This window comes from Pinus tabuliformis, chromosome X (assembly GCF_031772625.1).
Source record: "Pinus tabuliformis cultivar Carrire ecotype Pingquan chromosome X, CPIR1, whole genome shotgun sequence".
In the NCBI taxonomy this organism is placed as follows: Eukaryota; Viridiplantae; Streptophyta; class Pinopsida; order Pinales; family Pinaceae; genus Pinus; species Pinus tabuliformis.
In genome coordinates, this window is record NC_142308.1 from 563886229 (window position 1) to 563902025 (window position 15797).

General features: G+C 35.5%; 1 protein-coding gene across 1 annotated transcript; it reads right to left on the reverse strand.

The window, feature by feature from the left end:
• Window positions 1-5320: 5320 nt before the first annotated feature.
• LOC149141270 (Ubiquitin system component Cue protein) lies at window positions 5321-14540 on the reverse strand. The gene is made up of 5 exons (XM_089449940.1): window positions 13819-14540; window positions 8569-8722; window positions 6411-6640; window positions 6043-6216; window positions 5321-5914 (listed from the first exon to the last, which is right to left on the reverse strand). The coding sequence occupies exons 1-5, from the start codon at window positions 14041-14043 to the stop codon at window positions 5828-5830; spliced, it is 870 nt and encodes a 289-aa protein (XP_089306066.1). The 5' UTR covers window positions 14044-14540; the 3' UTR covers window positions 5321-5827.
• Between the last annotated feature and the right edge of the window lie 1257 nt (window positions 14541-15797).

Sequence of the window (15797 nt, forward strand, 5' to 3'; positions counted from 1 at the left end):
TTCCCCGCACCGCTTTTCGGAGGTGGGTGGTATTCGTACGCGGGCGAGTGATGCGAATAATCGGCCAACGCGTGGCGGATGTGACAGGGAATAAACCGCTTTCCCCGCAAGTTAACACGCGGGCGGTTCGCGTGGTCGGGAGGTGCGAATGTCGTCAGATCTTATGGCAGACGATTGGACGACAAGGCTTTAACACACATGTTTTGTGTGACTGATGTGACAGGGAAAGCATCGGATTTGTGGATAGCGTTTGTTTTGGAGGCGCGTGATTATATGACAGTTTAAACTCGGCGCCCGGGGGTTAAACAAAAATGGGCTTATGCCGAATTTTGGAGTAAAACAGGGATAACGGGGGTTATGAGAGTGTAGAAAAAATGGAGGAGGAGGAAACGGACTGATGCGGCCTTCCTGCTTGCTAAAAACACACGGCCATGCTAGTATTTTGGTCCTCCAAACGCGCAAGTACATAGCAGAGCTAACACCCTCCATGAACAAGATGTACAAGATGTGGTCACTCTATAAAAACCCTTTAAAAAAAGACCTTCATCATGGATATTGATCTCTGAAAATATTTTTATTGGGCCAATTGTCTCTACCTTCATTTGATTCTCATTTAAATTGGATCCACTTGTCCCTTTATCTCTTAGTTAGACACGCGCATCTCATAAGTGTCCTTTTTCATTCTCATTAATGTTTCAACCACTCAATTCTTCCACGCCTCCTAAATACTTTGCTAGGGATGCTCTCTACCACCCCTCATGTTCTTGATCTTAATAGAGTGTCTTGGTAGAATTATAACTACTAAACTTCACTTAGAAACATTAAAGATATCATGATGGCTACGAGACTACACATCACCCACCTATGGTTTGTTAATTACTTCTCTTTGGAAATCAACCCACACAAGAAGCCAAAGTATATTCTATAATTTTGAGTTCAAGGTACGTGATCTACACTTCATAAGCCAAGAGTACAAATACAAATTCAACTAGACATATACACCAAACTAGAAGCTCGATTAACATAAACCTTTAAATGAGCATGAGTGAACTTAAAAGAATAGAAAATAATCAATTGTGTTTCATAAATATTCACACATCACACAGGGTTTTCCTTGGAAACCCTTAATAGGGAAAATTAACCAACCTTTGAGCTTCATTGCTCTTATATTCTCAACCAAATATTATAGCCAAATTATAATCAATGTCAACCTCAGTCCACATCTACGAACAATGCACTCATACATCTCTCTCTCACCATCATCATCTCATTAGCCTTACATCATGTATTTATAGGCATAGAAAAACCTAATTCGTAGCTTCTTAAATCCGCACATGTGGTTGAAGACCATTGGCCAAGATCCTAAGAATATTAAAACTCCTAACCATTTTCAAACCATTCTGACTATAGTCAATTTCCCTTTGACCACCAGTCAACTATCTGTGTCTCCCTGACTACGATCCCTTCGAATGTTTTGTTTGATCATCGGCTCTTGTTAGTTGTTCAATTATTGATCGACTTTGAATGAGGTAACTTCTCTTGACTTGGACATCATCCTATCGATTCAACTGTCATCCTATCAATTCAATCATTGACTTGTCTTCTCATCAACTTGACTTATATTGTCACAATGACGTCTTCTCATCAACTTGGCTTATATTTTTCCATTAACTTGTCCCTAGTTGATTGTTCCCAACCAAACTTATGGAGGTTCATTCCTACTTTCCTTACCCAACTAGTCAATCGACCAATTGAACTTTGATCGAATAAAATTACCTATAATGAGTACAACACCTCAAAATTCTCCTACTTCTTGTCTTCTTTGAATGAATTGTTAGTATCCTACTTTTAGTGATAGTGAAGTGGTACCCCCAATCCCAACTCTTCTCTACACCAAGAAAATTTACTAGCACTCACTAACTTTGTTAAATCATCCGCAACATTATTCATTGTGTCTAACTTTACTAAGAGCACGTTATTGCTTTCCACCATATCTCTAATGGAATGGTAATGTGCATCAATATTTTTTTCCTTGAATGGTAAGCTAGGTTGTTTTCCAAGAAGATTACACTATGATTGTCATAACCCAACTTTATTACTTCTTGAGCAAATCTAATCTTTGAACATAATTGCTACCACTGAACTAATACCTTACTTACATGAGTGGTTATTATGTATTCATTGTCCATCATTGATAGTGCCATGACTAGATGCCACTTACTCAACCAACTAATAGCTCCACTAAACAACTTGAAAACATATCAGAGAGTTAACCTTCTTTTGTCAAAATTTCCAGCCCAATCACCATAGACAAATACTTGTGTAATTTCTTGATTGTCATACTCGATTCCTTTATGGTTGTAGATTGCATGATCACTTGTGTCACAAACACACTTGAATGCTTTTTTGATAGTGGACAAATGCTCTTTTCTGAATGTTGTCATGTATTTGCTTAATACTCCCACTACATGACCAATATATGATTGAGTGAAAACCATTGCATACATCAAACTGCCAATAGCACTTGCATATGGAACAAAGGGTAATTTCCTTTCTTCCTGTGTCTTTAGACATTGATCAACAGTTAGCCTTGCCCCAACAAGAATTAGTACCTTCAATGGTTTACAATTTTGCATGTTGAAACACTTCAAAATTGTTTCAACATACCTCCTCTAACTTATCGAAAGTTTTCCAAATGTGCAATCTCTCCTAATCTCCATTCCATGAATGAAATGTGCAACACCAAGATCCTTCATGTCAAATTCATAGGATGTTTACATCCATGAAATGTGCAACACCAAGATCCTTCATGTCAAATTCATAGGATGTTTACATCTTCACCATCCTGATTTCACCCATGTTGTTTCCAACCACTGACATGTCATCAACATACAACACTACATATATGAAGTGCTTTCCTTCTAACTTGACATTTACACAATGATCAACTCGGCTTCCCAAAAAACAAAATCCCTTGAGATATGCATTGAACTTATGGTACCACATGTTAGGTTATTGCTTCAGAACATAAAGGGACTTCCTCATCTTGCAAACCAACGTCTCCTTGCCCTTTACTAGAAAACCATGCTATTTCATGTAGATTTCTTCTTTCAAATCACCATGCAAAAATGTTGTCTTTATCAAATGTTGTAAATCATTTTTTTTACCCAAAGACATTAGTATTTTACGATTGAGATGACAGGATGATGGTCAAGTTTAGTGAAGTTACCTTAGTCGAAGTCAATGAGCAGTCAAGGAATCAACACATGCTGATCATCACTTGTAGTGGAAGGGATTGTTGTTGGGAAGACATGCATAGTCAACAAAGATTGGTGGTCAAAGGGAAATTAATTATCGCCAAAACTTATCAAAAAATGGTTAGGAATCTTGAGATTCTTGAGATCTTGGCTAATGATCTTCATCCACCTAATGTCTTTGGGTAAAAAAAATGATTTACATAAATTTAGATAGTCAACAAGGTAAAAGCAAGAATAAATCATTAGACCCATAGCTAGATGTCTAGATCTGATAGGATCATTCTAATTAAATGTGTGCTTCATGCCATCCCTATCTACTAGCTCTATCCTCCCCACTAAAGCACATTCTCACTCATTCTCACTCAGGTTAGACAAATATACTATAAATATATCAAAAAAGGAAATAATGAAGGGTAGCTTGCCTCTCATCTCTTGGGAATCCCAATCCACAACCAATAAATATATGGGATGGTGTATAAACATTTTGGCACACTTGCTTCAACTTTGGTAGCAAAAGGGACATGTAAACTCATCAACAATAAAAGTCTTCATCAAGAAGTTTTTATAGAAAATATATTTCCCTATGTCTATAGCAAATTTATTTCCCAGTGTCTATAGAATCCTAGACTTACGACCCGCGCAAGCAACATCAAGGAAAAAACTAATTTTGGGAAAGCCTTCATACTAATAGCCAACACCATTATTGATCATATATAATGAAAACTTGGAGATGCTGGAAATTTCAAAATTAAAAAGATTTACTACATCATCCTTAAAATTTTCATTGTTACCTCTTTACTAATTGCGGAGTTGATGTTTGGGGTGACTAGATGTCCCACATCCTTATGTCGATTGCTGATTCCCCGAATATTTGGGAATCGGAAAGAGATGGGCGCTGTCAATTTTTTTTGTTACCTCATTACTAATTGCGAAGTTGATGTTTGGGGTGACTAGATGTCCCACATCCTTTATGTCGATTGCTGATTCCCCAAATATTTGGGAATCAGAGAGAGATGAGCGCAGTCAATTTTTTGACTGCGCCCATGTCCGTCTCAGCAATCGACTTAAGCTCAGGGGTAGATAATGTAGGTAGCTATACCATAGAGCATCTTAAAGTTGCATTATTAAAAAAATATTTTATAATTAAAAATTTCAAAATTAAAAATATTTACTACATCATCCTTCACATTTTCATTGCTACCTCATTTAATGTGACAAAAAATAATGTAAATGTCAAACAATTGCATACAATTGAGATCAAGCATAAACAATAGCTCCTCTATAAATTAAAAGCTACAGCATATTGGTTTTTTAAAGTTGCAATCATTTTATTGGAAATCCTAAAAAATTAAATCAAAATAGCTCAATCATTTTATTGGAAATCCTAAAAAATTTAAATCAAAATAGCTGTGACCACCAACAAAACGCTTATAGCTTGTTAGGAGCAAATTTGAATTCTACCAATCTCTGGATAATTCTCAATAAACTAAAACTTACAGCATATTGTTTTTGAGAATTGTCAATAACCTAACAACATATTGTTTTTGAAAAGTTTCACAGAATATCTTCATTTTATTGGGAAACCATAATTATAAATCAAAATAACTAAAATCACCAACACGAAACTGATTATAGCTTATTAGTAGAGTTACCCCAGTGCAAGTGTTCTTTGGTGGATCCAAAAGATTTTGGGAAATAACTAGGGTAACGCATATAAATTGTATTGCACATATTATCTATTCAACAAAAACCACGTAATAAAAAGCGTTCTCAGCAGTGATAACAAAAAGATGAAACAAATGCAACATTTCGCAAGGAGAAATTTCTGGAGAAGCCACATAATGTAGGCAACCGTTAAACAAGGAAATGTTGAATAACAATTACCGGCCGCCATGATGAAGGGTACATTCATTCATTTTTTAATAACCATGGTTAGGATATTTAATCATCAGTCAGCATTTGTGAGAAATTAGTCAACATATTTCCTACCACGAAATGCAACTGCAATATTGCAACCTCTACTAAATATCATCAGAAGATTCTAGAAGACAATCAAACAAGAGTTTGAACAACCCACATAGGGACTAGAGCATCAATTAGAGTTTGAACAAACCTTGCAAAATCCAAATAATTCCAGAAGCCACCAAAGCGGGAAGCTTCAAGGCATCCTCACGAAAGATATGTAATTCATTATTTTAATTAAACATCCTCCTAAACCTGCTGCGTCTCTTACCTCAAAAGTGCATATTATGTTCTGTAGGAAAAGAGAGAATAGCTCCCAAACATTTAGTACTATCATCCAAGTTTAAGCGCTGGCATTTCACCAATTTCATATAAACTTCAATAATGCATCCTATCAAATGGTTGAATCATGAAACTCTTTGCAGGTTGACACGAGGAGAGTATGGGAACTTTTACACGCTTAGTTCCAAGAATACTAAGCGAGACCAACATCTTAAAAGAATAACAAACAACTAATTAACATAACCACCTTATAAACATAAGATATGTTTCAACTTCCGCTTGATTTGTTTTCAAATCCTTAAAGCAAACCCTTGTCGATCAAGCTTTCAGAAGACATCAGGGTGAAAGTGCCCTGGAATGGACGTACTCTCCTGAGCTTGGCGTAGGTGTAGTGTTAGAGCGTAATTATTTACCTACAAAACATAGGATGGTGTTAGGATGGTGTTCTAGCCTATGCATTCTCAACCATTCATGTTGCTATGCTATTAAATCTATCTACATGGGATATTTTAAATTTTTGAGATTTAATTTTTCTTTGTACCTGCAATGTCCTTAGCTGTTCTTGATACTGTGATAAAAGCTGCTTCAGATTCTGCAATTCACTGGCCCTTTCATCATGTTCCTTCTGCCGCTCATGCTGTATAGCTACAGCTCGTTTGAGAATGCCATTATCACGAGAAAGACCTTCGACTTGCTGCCTCAGCACCATGTTTTCCTGCAGTTGGTACAATATTAGTTGTATCCAAGTACAAGATAGATGAACACAAAAACAAAGGAAAAGATTCTAAACACCAAATGCCAGAAAGTTTAAACAATTTAAACATTAATATTTAAATGTAATTAATTATAATAAAAATAATAAATTTTTAAAAAATCAACAGAACAAAACAAAAAAAAAAAACAGAATACCTTTTGCAAGTCCTCCACAATAGAACCCGTGCGACTAACTATTGCCTTTTCAAGTGCCTCCAATGCTCTCGAAGCACGTATTCTTGCATCATCCATATTAGATGCATTCTGCATCTCTTGCAAAAGAAGCTCCACCCAGTCAGAACCATTAACTGGAATGGCTGCAGTAGCCCCTCCCACATGGTCATTAGCAACCCGTTCTTCAACTGGAATGCCAATATCTGTATTTTCTGGAGTGAAAAATCAAAAGTGCACTGATTAATAAGTTGGTATTAAGTTTTAACACCTTGACACATTTCCATAACGTTATGAATGAAATGTGTTTCATGTATATTCAACTTTATTTACCTGAATTACGGTTGCCCAAGCATGACATACCAAATAAAGTAGAGCATAATTTCAAGATAAGCATAATATCATGTTTTATTTAACAGCAAAAATTTCCCCAATTGGCTGTTTTTCTCTTTAAAAAATCATCTATTTTTTTACATAATATAATTATATTGTAATATTCACCAAAATTTATAATTTGTAATAGTAAACTATATGAATTTATAATGTTACCCAACATATCTTTAAGCATTAGACTCAGAATCATAGGCATGGATAATTCTAACACATATACCAACCTCTAGAGAATTAAACACATACTAGTAGCCAAAGTCATCAGAATCAGCCAGTTCAGCTTAGCAAAGACCCAAACTGAATGCAAAAAACATATTTACATGTACCACAACTTATATCTTGAGCCATTTGCTATTTTCACTCTATCATACTATATCCATGAGCAGAATTTGCATGTTTGGTGGCTAGTGTTTTGGATTTGGTACCAGTTCTGATAACACTAGTCACTACAAGTCATAAATCCTACAATTCTGTCCTGAATCTTGAGGTAAGTAATTTTATGTAAACTAAACATTGGCAATACTCATTATTAAGTTCAAAATTTCGCTGCATTTTGAAAAGCTAATACCACTGCATTGACAAGCTAATACCATACTCTGCCAAGTGTTTACAATTCATAGACATCAACTGAACTAGACAATTAGCAACACCAGTAAACATGACATGTATTCTAAACCACAAGCATAGAAATCAGAACTACAACTTTATGCACGGAAAAAAATTCACATGCATGATTCCAAGAAAGCCAATGTTCTGAGATTCACATTTGACCACAGTATTTTTTGAAAATGGAGAAAATAGCTAAGTTACAGGAAACACCTAGCTTGACCACATTCAAGTACCCAAAATGACCAATAACACCAAAACAGGTAAAAAAACACCTTGGAAATGTCACCAGTCATACCATACAGTGTTTCCAAATCTAGAAACACCATACAGTATAGCCGGCAGCATTTCCAAGGCACTTCAGCCATTTCCTGTGACATTTTGGGCTCTTTTTTGGAAGTTTCAAAGGCACACCTAAGAGCCCAAAAGGGGCATGGGACCCATATGAAAATATCACCTTGTCTGTGCCAACAATCCTTCAAGACAGAACAGAGATAGAGATTGAGATTTGAGGAGTTTGTCACCTTGGTAATTAATGGCAGTTGACATTCTCCTTTATCTTACCTTTATCAATTTCCTTTATCTTACTTTTCTATAATTTTACTTAAAATTTAACATTACAATGCAATGTTTCATATTGTTTGAGTGGTCCCAAACTCATCAGAATTCATATGGAGAAAGTTCAGCAGACTTTACAGTTTCGAAGATTTCAGGGTTAGCAAGATTGCAGAATTTCCACTGGATTTTATCATGTATAAGTGTACGGGATTTCACATCATGTAATCAAGTATGAGAGTTGATATAGAATGGGTCTCCTAAAATGTCATTTATGTGTAGCATTCTCATTTTCTTGATTATTTTCTGACAAAACACATATATTTTGGTTATTTTCTATATATGTATATAGTATTTTCTATATATTGTGCTGCCCCACATACAGTTTTTTTGGGGGGAGAAAGTTTCCGGGTGTTCCTATTTTAGAAACTTGCACTTCCACATTTCATGCAACTTAAGAAAACAGTTTAACTATAATTTCTCATTGTAAATGACCAGAAAAAATTCCAAGAATTTTAACAATTTTATCACCCAGTTGGAAAATAGTGCCAATAAAATTATGAAAACCAAGATGGTTAAATGCAGGAAATACCTTCTGTGGTTTGATCAACATGCGAAACAATGCTTGAATCTGCTGTGCTTTTGCAAGGAGTTGAATCTCTTTCGCGTCCTAACCGGAGCTCATTCAAACTCTTGATTGCAGAAGCAAGATCATTGCCACATGACTCCAACACTGCTTCAAGATGCTGACAGAATGAAAAACAGTCAATAAAGTGCAGCACCAAACATTGATTAAGGTGCACATAGATACACAAATAAGGATGGGTTTGGAAAGGATACTACACAAAAGCTGCATACATAAATATCTTGCCCACAAACCTTCACATACACCTTAATGCATATCTTCAATCTTCAGCATTTTTTAATTTTTCCCATTAAGATCACTCCCTTGATGTATGGATGTTTGTTATATCATGTGTTAACTTCTTCTTGGAATATCCTAGATATCTTGCATGATGGTGATGTTACATTATTTATGTCACTCAGAGGGGGTTGTCTGTATGGTCCTCTTATGTTTGATGTTTCATGGTGTTAAAACCCTCATGTCTTCTTCCCCTATGTTGTTGATGTGGTGTGGTGATGCATGTTACCTTAGTGGGATCTTCCTTGTGGGGGGCTGTCATTGCTACAAATGTTTTCATGGTGATCTAGACTTTTCCCAAGACTGGATGATGTATCGAATCTTGGCGGTGATGTGCCTTAGGTTCAAGCCTAGGTAGAGCTTATATCTGTTGTTATGTTCGTATCATGGTGGTGTTTTGCTAAGGAGACAACTTTTATTTACATGATACAACAATTTGATATAGCACTCTTTCATTGGCGCACGTGTTAATGGTAATCTAGCCTTCTAAGGTTGGATGATGTATTAGACCCTTGACAGTGGTGCAACATGGGTTCAAGCCTAGGTAGAGCTTACATTTTGTTGTTATGTTCGTATCATTGGGGAGTTTTGCTACAAGGAACATTTTTTGTTTACATGGTACAACACTTAGATGTAGCACACCCCCTCATTGGCACACATGTTCATGTAAAACATTTAGATGGACCACACCCCATCCATTGGCATTCACTCAATTGCCTTAGCAATCCTGCTTAGGGATACCCCCCTTATCTCGGAGAAGAGCCAGCCAAATGTAAGAGGATAGCCTTGCTACGTTACACAAGAATATGATTGGCACTTTACACTTTGTGGATGCTAGAATTTGTTGTAGCAGACACTAAAAAAATAGTCACTGAAAGAAAGGGAAACCTTTGATAAATAATATAACCACTATAATCACCAGATAATAGACTGTCAATGAAAATAATTGATAAATAAAAGGGCAACTCTGTCAAAAACAATATGGAAAAATAATAGCTGTAACATGGCATATCATGGTCAAACAAAATCTAATCTATAGATCTGAAACACAATTAGATAAATCATTTCATAACAAGGTTGTCAAACTGCAAGAAGGTTCAGATATTGAACATTTATAACAGATGTTAACACTAAAGTAGGCCATGCTGTGACGTCCATCAATGCTACCATGTAACCCTAAACACGGTTGGGCAATTATTTTCATAAAAATATGCCAGACTTCAATACAAACAAAATAATTCACACTGAGATTCAGAAAATTTGATAGCCGAAGTTCAACAACAAAACAAATGGAATCAAATTTGATAGTCAAACTTCAATTAATTTCAACAAAAATTCAAATTCATTTTCTTTTAAATTTTTGATAAACCAAAAGAAAACAAACAAACAAAAACGTGTCTAGATCTTTAACACTACAACCATTGAATTCTATCATGTAGCATATATGTTTATTGAAGGCATAGCATTTTATCATTTTAATGAGTGCAAGGGAAAATCTTGAAATATATATCTGGATAAACCTGACAGCTGACAGAATTTATCCAAATTTCATGGTCAATGATTATCAAGTAATAGATTATCAATAATAACACCAAAACAAATGAGCATAGAATTTAGCAAGAGGTACAGTTTACCTTCTAGAAAGAATATTGACCTGTTAAGAATGTGATTATTTATGCTAATTGTGAAAGAAATACCCTAAGCAATAACTGAAATCTTTCCATAAATAGAATAGACATGAAAACTTATTGAAGGAATTACTCGTGAAAGCAGAGACTTTGAAGCTTTCTTCACAAAACTTGTTAATTTCAAAGCAAGATTGCAAAAGCCACAGACAACATCGACAGGGACAGAAAAACCCCCAGCTGCCAGGGCCATCCACTTTCCTGCCCAGGGATGTCCCCAAGCAGAAACCCAAAATTGGGGGCATGTTGCAAAAAATTGCTTAAAGAACAGAAGGATTTTTCAGGACAAAAAAAGTGGGCCCCAGGAGAAAATATTTGGGCATCTGCATTGGGCACATTGCATCTGGAAAAATAAAAAAATCCTAGAAACATTTTACTATCCAATTTTTCTCTTCTATTTCCAAAAGCAGCAAACAAGAAGACATTATTTTTTTCAATCAGATATTTAGCAAAAAATTGTTTTTGGTGGCGAGCAAGCATCAAAAAGTATAAAAAAAACTTATCCCAATGGTTTTTATTCATTTGGGCACAAAACTTTGACTGTGCCAATAGCACAAGCAGCAATAAAAAGACATTTTTTCAATGGGCTGGGGCAAAAAACGAATTACAGGTTCGAATTTTGAAAATTGAACTCATGACCCCTATGATGTTGTCATTTATGAATCTACGAGTACTAAAATTTGAATCTGAAATTGTTGATGAATTATTGAATCACAATTGTTGTAGCATATTATAACATTCTTAATAAATGAACCACATAATTTTATGTTTTTAAAAATGTATTGCTTCACATAAATTTCAGTTCCCTTTTTTATTCTTTATATATTTAAAATTTTATATATTATACTCTCTGAAGTGCCCTTCACACCATGATTTTCAAAAATGGCATCCCCTCTTCACCATCCCATGAATCGAGGCAGCTTAGTTTCTAACATTGGTTTTTGCATATATCTGTATCAGCAAAACATCAGTGGGGGATCATACACTCAAGATAGCAGTAAAAACCAGGTAAAATTGGGAAATATCAGCAAGCATTAAAAAATATAAAATAAGAATAGTAATAATAAAATTGTGGTTTCCCCTTTATAGGGTTTGGGCAATATACATTAATTTTGAAAATATCATAACATTTTTGTATATATCATAATATTTTTGCCAATTGCTCTAGCATTGAAGGTTGAGAGGAGAAATTGTTATCCTTACTACCCAATTTCAAATCCCAGCTGTGACATGTTCGCTCTTTGTGAGTCAATTGTTTATGGGAACTGGTAAGGTACCAGCAATGCCATTTCTACTTGCAGGTTTGAGGGTGGGACAAATTGAATACCAAAGGAAAAATAATATGACAATACTTTTAGAAAATATTGCAATTTTTTTGACAGTGACTAATCGTTTGGCCTAGATATATCAGAATTATCATGATGCTCTTGATAAATCAGCAATATTTGCAACCCTGACCCAAAATTAAAAAATTAAAAGCCCCCGTAATGCCATAACATCATTTGCTTGCCTGTACGTTATGATCAAAAAATACCATTACAGAATTATATATTGTTAACACTTTTTAAATGTTTTAGACAGCCAAATCATCAGATTGTTCTGCAATTTTAGATATATTTGCTGGTGAAACATAATGGCCGAAAATTCAGTAAATACTGTAACAAACATCTTAATCAGTTATAGATTGCAAAAATACCAGCACATATTCACCTTAAAATCGAATCTATCAAGCACCAAGACAAACTAAATTTCTTACAGTATAAATTTTTTGTTATCATTTAGTTTCATGTCATGCATCAATTCCTTCACATTATATGATTAAAAAAATTACACCTTAAGCAAGTTCTATCCTTCTTGGTGCTTGGTAGATCCAGTTTAAAAAGGATCTTCAATGATTTAATTTTCTAGATGTTTTCACATACATATGTATGTACATAATTATTTGTTGTTCATTTAATTTCTCTTGTCTTGTAATGTAACATAACATTACATGAAGCCCCAAGGATTAGCTCAATTGGTCAAGGTCCCATTGCTAAAGCACATTGCCATTGGGAGGTCACGGGTTCAATTCTCCTTGACACCATTGGGATTAGACTCTGATCAGTTCAGCCGCGGGTGTGGTCCCTTCATGTGGACCTACCCTGATTTTCTGAGGAACAGAATAAAAAAAATAAAAACAAAAAAACATAACATTACATGACAAAATTTCCCACATACTGGGCTGTAGAACACCTTCTGGACTGTAGAACACCTTCCTACTCCCAGTGCGGGAGTTACATTACATGACAACTCCTCCCCATTCTGGTATGTGGAGCACCTCACTACTCTTAGTGCAAGGATCAGAAAAGCAGGTCCTTTACTTCATCCATACCCTGTCTCCTTTTAAAGAACTAGTCCATAGATAAATGTATATTGTTGTTTCAGCCAGAGAAAGGAGAATTTCTAGTTTTGAGTTCCATCCTTTCTCATGACAGAGACACTCTTACAGTAGCCATTAACCAGAACAGCTATGGCCAATAGCGATTATCCAGTATAAAGTCATTAATGGATCACTGTGCCTAGGTAGCCTATTATCAGCTACGGAAAACTCATAATCTCATCTACCCGTGTCTAGTGCATCCTGTTGTAATTAACAGCTACTGAGCACTATTCTAATCTCACCTGATGGTGCTTAGTGGATATCCTAGTAACTGCGCCTCCTAGAGTCTAGCAATAAAACTAATACTTTAACCTTACCACAGTTTCGGCTATATATATTGGCACAAGCACAATTGCCCTCAAAATCTTTATTCATGACTTACTACCGTACATTAAGCATTCATTGGCAAAGATGCACAAATACCCAACTCCGCTGAGAAACAGAAATAACAATAGACATGACCAGATTTTCGTACGGCCGTCTTAGCAAGGTTAGAGAAAGGCCCATTTCCAGTCTAATGACCAAAACCCAATTATCATAAGGGTCACAATAACAAAGGCGTTAACAAATAACCAAGATGAACAAAAGCCCAATTCTTATGGAATCAGCATCATCAAAAAATAAACCCCGATTCCCATGAAACAACAACAACAAGGTAGAAAGAAAATCATATTTAGCTTTAAAAAAACAAGACAGACATTCATCGACTATAATCAGCTCAAGTAAATTGCAGTCACAAACCCGTTTCAGATATACATACTGGAATTACAAAATCAATTGAAAGAAACATGAGATGCAAACAATATCGGTACATACCTGTTCATCCATATCGGGGAAAAGCCCTCTGAGTTGAGAAAGATAATGAATATCGGTAGAGTGGTTTTGGTTATGAATATCTGTTGCTGTGGGGCTCCTTGTGGGAGAATTGGAAGAGAATCGGATTGGCGAATTACTACCGGAACAGCGAAGCCTCTTGGAGATGGGTGGCGGAGTATGCAGATCTTCAAAAAGTGACCTCTTTCCGCAGACTAGCGCAGACATGGTTTCCAATCTTGTCGCTAAAGTATTTGTGTAATACTAGTAAAACTGCCTCTTGAATTTGGCTCTCAAAACCCCTTAAAAACCCCTGAATTGCCTCAGTCCATCCAGAGATTAGCGCTGCTGCCCTTCTTTCCTCCTCTTCTTCTTGTAAATTGTAATGCCGATGGCAACCAATCACTTAAGATCTCCTCTGCCTGTATATACTACCAGTCCCGTTCAGGTAAAGGGTCGAAAAATAAAGAATTTGTGCGAAAAAACCCCAATTAATACAACGCAGAGGAGCGAATTGAAATGGGCTTTCTAGAGAATTAAACCCACGAAGGCATTAAAATGGATCTGAAAGAGAACTGGAATGCGCTAAAAAGGGGTTTGTGAAAGGGGAAGGAGAGGTTTACCTCGGGTTAAAATAGTTGACCTTAATTGGGAGGTGTGCAGAGATTAAAAAAATAGTGAAAGAGAGGAACCCTGCAACGCCCTCGAGAAGCGTGGGGGCAGGAGAAACGAGGGAGGTGCCCTTTATAGTCAAAAATATAAAGTGATCGATATTTAAAATATAGATAACTCAGAATCAAAATCAAATATACCCAGGAGAAAAAGCCCTTGCTAAAATTTTAATACTTTAAAATAATAATAAAAAACAAAATTAAATATTTTTTATAAAATGCTTGTGGAGTGGGAGTGCTAAAAAGAAAAAGGAATTTCTTTTATGTTTGTGATACAAGTTTGTGCACCTTCCCTAATTTATGTGTACGATACTTCTAAATTTAAAGAGGGAAAATATTTTATTAAGGTTTATTTAATTTAAACTCATTTGATTTATAATTAAAATTAAAAATATAGTATTTTATTAAAGTTTATTTGATTTTATTAAAAATAAATAAACATAATTTGAGATGTTAAATATTTAAATTAAATTGATTTTATTTTATTAATATATGAGAAGAATTTATTCAACCATTTTTTCAGCATGAAAAAAAAGTTGTATATTTTTATTATTTTCGAGTATAGACAATATATACACGGATAATAATTCCATGAGATGATGCCACATCTAGAATGCAAAAAGAAACATTTGATAGCAGTCCTATATATACCACACAGAGTTTCGAGAAGATTTAGATACTATGATCTACCGATATAGGGAAGCAAAAAGGATTACCAGGGCAGCAAGGTTGTATATGCATACCTTTGCTTATGAGGTAGCCATAGTTATGAGCATGAGTAGGAAAACATACCAGAAATTTTTCATAGTTAAAAGATTATATACCCGGAAAACAAAAGTCCTGTATTTGGAAGTAGGTGTTGTCCATTTTGATCCGCATCCGCCAAACGCCTTGGGGAGAAGTAAAGCCCCTTCTGGATAATGCATCTGCTTTTTTGTTTTTGTTCCTGTCAATGTGTGAGATTCTATAGGCCTTCTTGTTTTTCCATATAGTTGCAATCTTGTCCAGCCATCCATCAAGATGTATATTTTTTATGTTGTGTTTTGATAAAACATGATCAATTATTATCCTCGAGTCCCCATAGATTTGCAAAAACGGAATGTCAAGAAAGTTGCAGAAAGATAGGAGCCCTGCTAATGCCACCGCCTCGGCTCTATTATTAGACCCCAGACCAGCATTCCAATAAATTTCAATGGCCTGGTCCCCTGCTATTTTAATATATACTCCACATGAACATATTCCATGTTGGGCAGCTCCATCGAAGAATGCGCATGGAGAACCTGTGGTCATCGATGCTGTGGGTCTCATTCC

Bases quoted from the DNA above. Each gene is read 5' to 3' on its own strand.
- LOC149141270 (XM_089449940.1), bottom strand. From the start codon at position 14,043: ATGTCTGCGCTAGTCTGCGGAAAGAGGTCACTTTTTGAAGATCTGCAT. The intron at 6,641-8,568 runs GTATTTCCTGCA...TTTTCACTCCAG, and splicing joins TGTTGATCAAACCACAGAAG to AAAATACAGATATTGGCATT. The intron at 5,915-6,042 runs GTACAAAGAAAA...TATGTTTTGTAG, and splicing joins AACAGCTAAGGACATTGCAG to GTAAATAATTACGCTCTAAC.